Genomic DNA, 1,917 nt, shown 5'->3' on the forward strand with positions numbered 1-1,917 from the left:
TCTGGCTCGTTCCTGGACCCTGCTGAGCAGCTCTGCGAGGCTTGGAGGTTCTTCGAGCAAGGTTTTGGCTGTGCTGTGCTGGGTCGTGCCTGGGGCTGCTCGCAGCATCTCAGTGCCTGACCCACAGCATCGCTTCTGTTTCCCCGGCCCTGCCCAGTGCAGGCAGCTGGGACTCTACTGAGTGCACCCGCAGCAGCGGAGGTGAGTGGTGCGGGGACATGTGGGTCCCTCAGGGCAGTCCTGGGCTTGGCAGGGCTTCCTGCTGAGAACTTTCACACCCTGGGACAGCGAGTGACTGTGGCCTCTCTTCCTCTTGCAGTGAGACACCACCGCTGCAGCTCTGGTGAAGAACAGCTCGTCATCCTCAGTTCTCCCGGACAGCTGCAGCGAGAGGAACATGTCTGCAGGAGAGGAGTGGACATGTTCCATCTGTCGCGATGTGCGACAGGACATGGCCCGTGTGATCCCATGTAATCACACGTTCTGCCTGGGCTGCATCCAGCGGTGGGCGACTGTGAGGGACAGCTGCCCGCTGTGCAGGACGGCCATGCGGACCATCCGGGTCTGCGTGCGGGGAGACAATCAGTTCGTGGACTGCATCGTGTCCCCGCCCGCAGTGCCGGTGCCCGTCGGCTTCAGCACCAGCACCGGCCCCAGCGGCGCTGCGGCATCTGCTCCGCCCTCTGCACCAGCGTCCCCTGAGCCCATGGCCGCGGAGCCGGACAGAGTGGGCGGCCTCCCTCCAGAGGTCTGGGCTGCGCTGTTCAGGGTCAGACGAGACATCCTCGACCCGGTGCTGCCCTGGATTGAGCAGGAGCTCCGTCGCAACGGGGAGCTGCGCTGGTGGAAGATCAACTGGCTGAGGAGCGTGATCCTGGCGTTCCTGTGCCAGGTGGGGCCGGACAGGGACACCCTGGTGCAGTGCGTAGAGCACGCCCTGGGACCCATCACCGCACCGCTCATCGACGGCCTCGTCAGAACCATCGAGAGCCGGTGCGGCCAGGAGGCCTGGAGGATGCTGGGCCTCGAAGACCCCGGCGCTGCCCAGGAGCAGGAGAACGGCTCTGAAGACCCCGGCGCTGCCCCGGAGCACGAGGACGGCCCCGCTGCCCCGTCCGGTCCCGTCTCCTCCCCGCAGGATCCCGCCGCCCCCAGCGCCGCGCCCTCCGGCAGCTCCGGGGGTCCCGACGCGGAGGAGCTCCCCGGCACGTCCAGCGGGGCCCTCGGCACAGGATCCCGGCGCCCCACCAAGAGGAGGGCCGGCAGCGCCCAGCGCGCTCCTCCGCCCCGCAAGAGGCGGCGCCCCCGGCGCCACTAGCCGGGCTGTCACAGCTTTTAGTAGAATAAAAGATAGACAAAAACACACAAGCACGTGTCGTTCCCAGGGTCCAACTTCCCAGACCGTTCGCCCTTCACGCACACGCCCAACACGGTGCCACTCAAGCGTCAGTGATACCTCAGCGCCCTTATTGCTCTCCTAAAATACCTGAAAAGTGATTGCAGCAAAAGCTGCCAGACTGTTCTCACTGGTGACAGTGTCACGGAGTTCTCTATATCAATCTTTCTCCGTGACAGGGGGGCAGCGGGCACATGTGCCCCCAAAAACGGGAAGGGTAAAAAAATGGGAAAGGGTTATGGAGATGGGAGCTGGGCTCAAGGAAACAAACAGAGCAGCGGAAATGATCTAAGGAGGAAAATTTATTTTACTAACTGTGATATTGGAATGCAAGATCAAAAAGTATAATACAATCTAATTGAAATCGAGGCTAATAAATCAAGTAAAATAAGAGAGAGAGATGCACTGATGAGACCTCGCCTGGAGTGCTGTACCCAGATATGGAGTCCTTAGTACAGGAGAGATGTGGGCCTCTTGGAGCACATCCAGAGGAGGGACACAGAAACGATCCAAGGAGTGGA

The 1,917-nt window shown here is 61.6% G+C and overlaps 1 protein-coding gene across 1 annotated transcript; it reads left to right on the forward strand.

Moving 5' to 3' along the window:
- The first annotated feature begins 323 nt into the window (after positions 1-323).
- LOC146753775 (uncharacterized) lies at positions 324-1,318 on the forward strand. The gene has a single exon (XM_085530024.1). It carries the CDS (start codon positions 398-400, stop codon positions 1,316-1,318), a length of 921 nt encoding a protein of 306 aa, XP_085386150.1. The 5' UTR covers positions 324-397.
- The last annotated feature ends 599 nt before the right edge of the window (positions 1,319-1,917 follow it).

This window comes from Coturnix japonica, chromosome Z, assembly GCF_054131305.1.
Source record: "Coturnix japonica strain WE chromosome Z, WE-NBRP24, whole genome shotgun sequence".
Taxonomy (NCBI): domain Eukaryota; kingdom Metazoa; phylum Chordata; class Aves; order Galliformes; family Phasianidae; genus Coturnix; species Coturnix japonica.

Bases quoted from the DNA above. Each gene is read 5' to 3' on its own strand.
- LOC146753775 (XM_085530024.1), top strand. From the start codon at position 398: ATGTCTGCAGGAGAGGAGTGGACATGTTCCATCTGTCGCGATGTGCGA.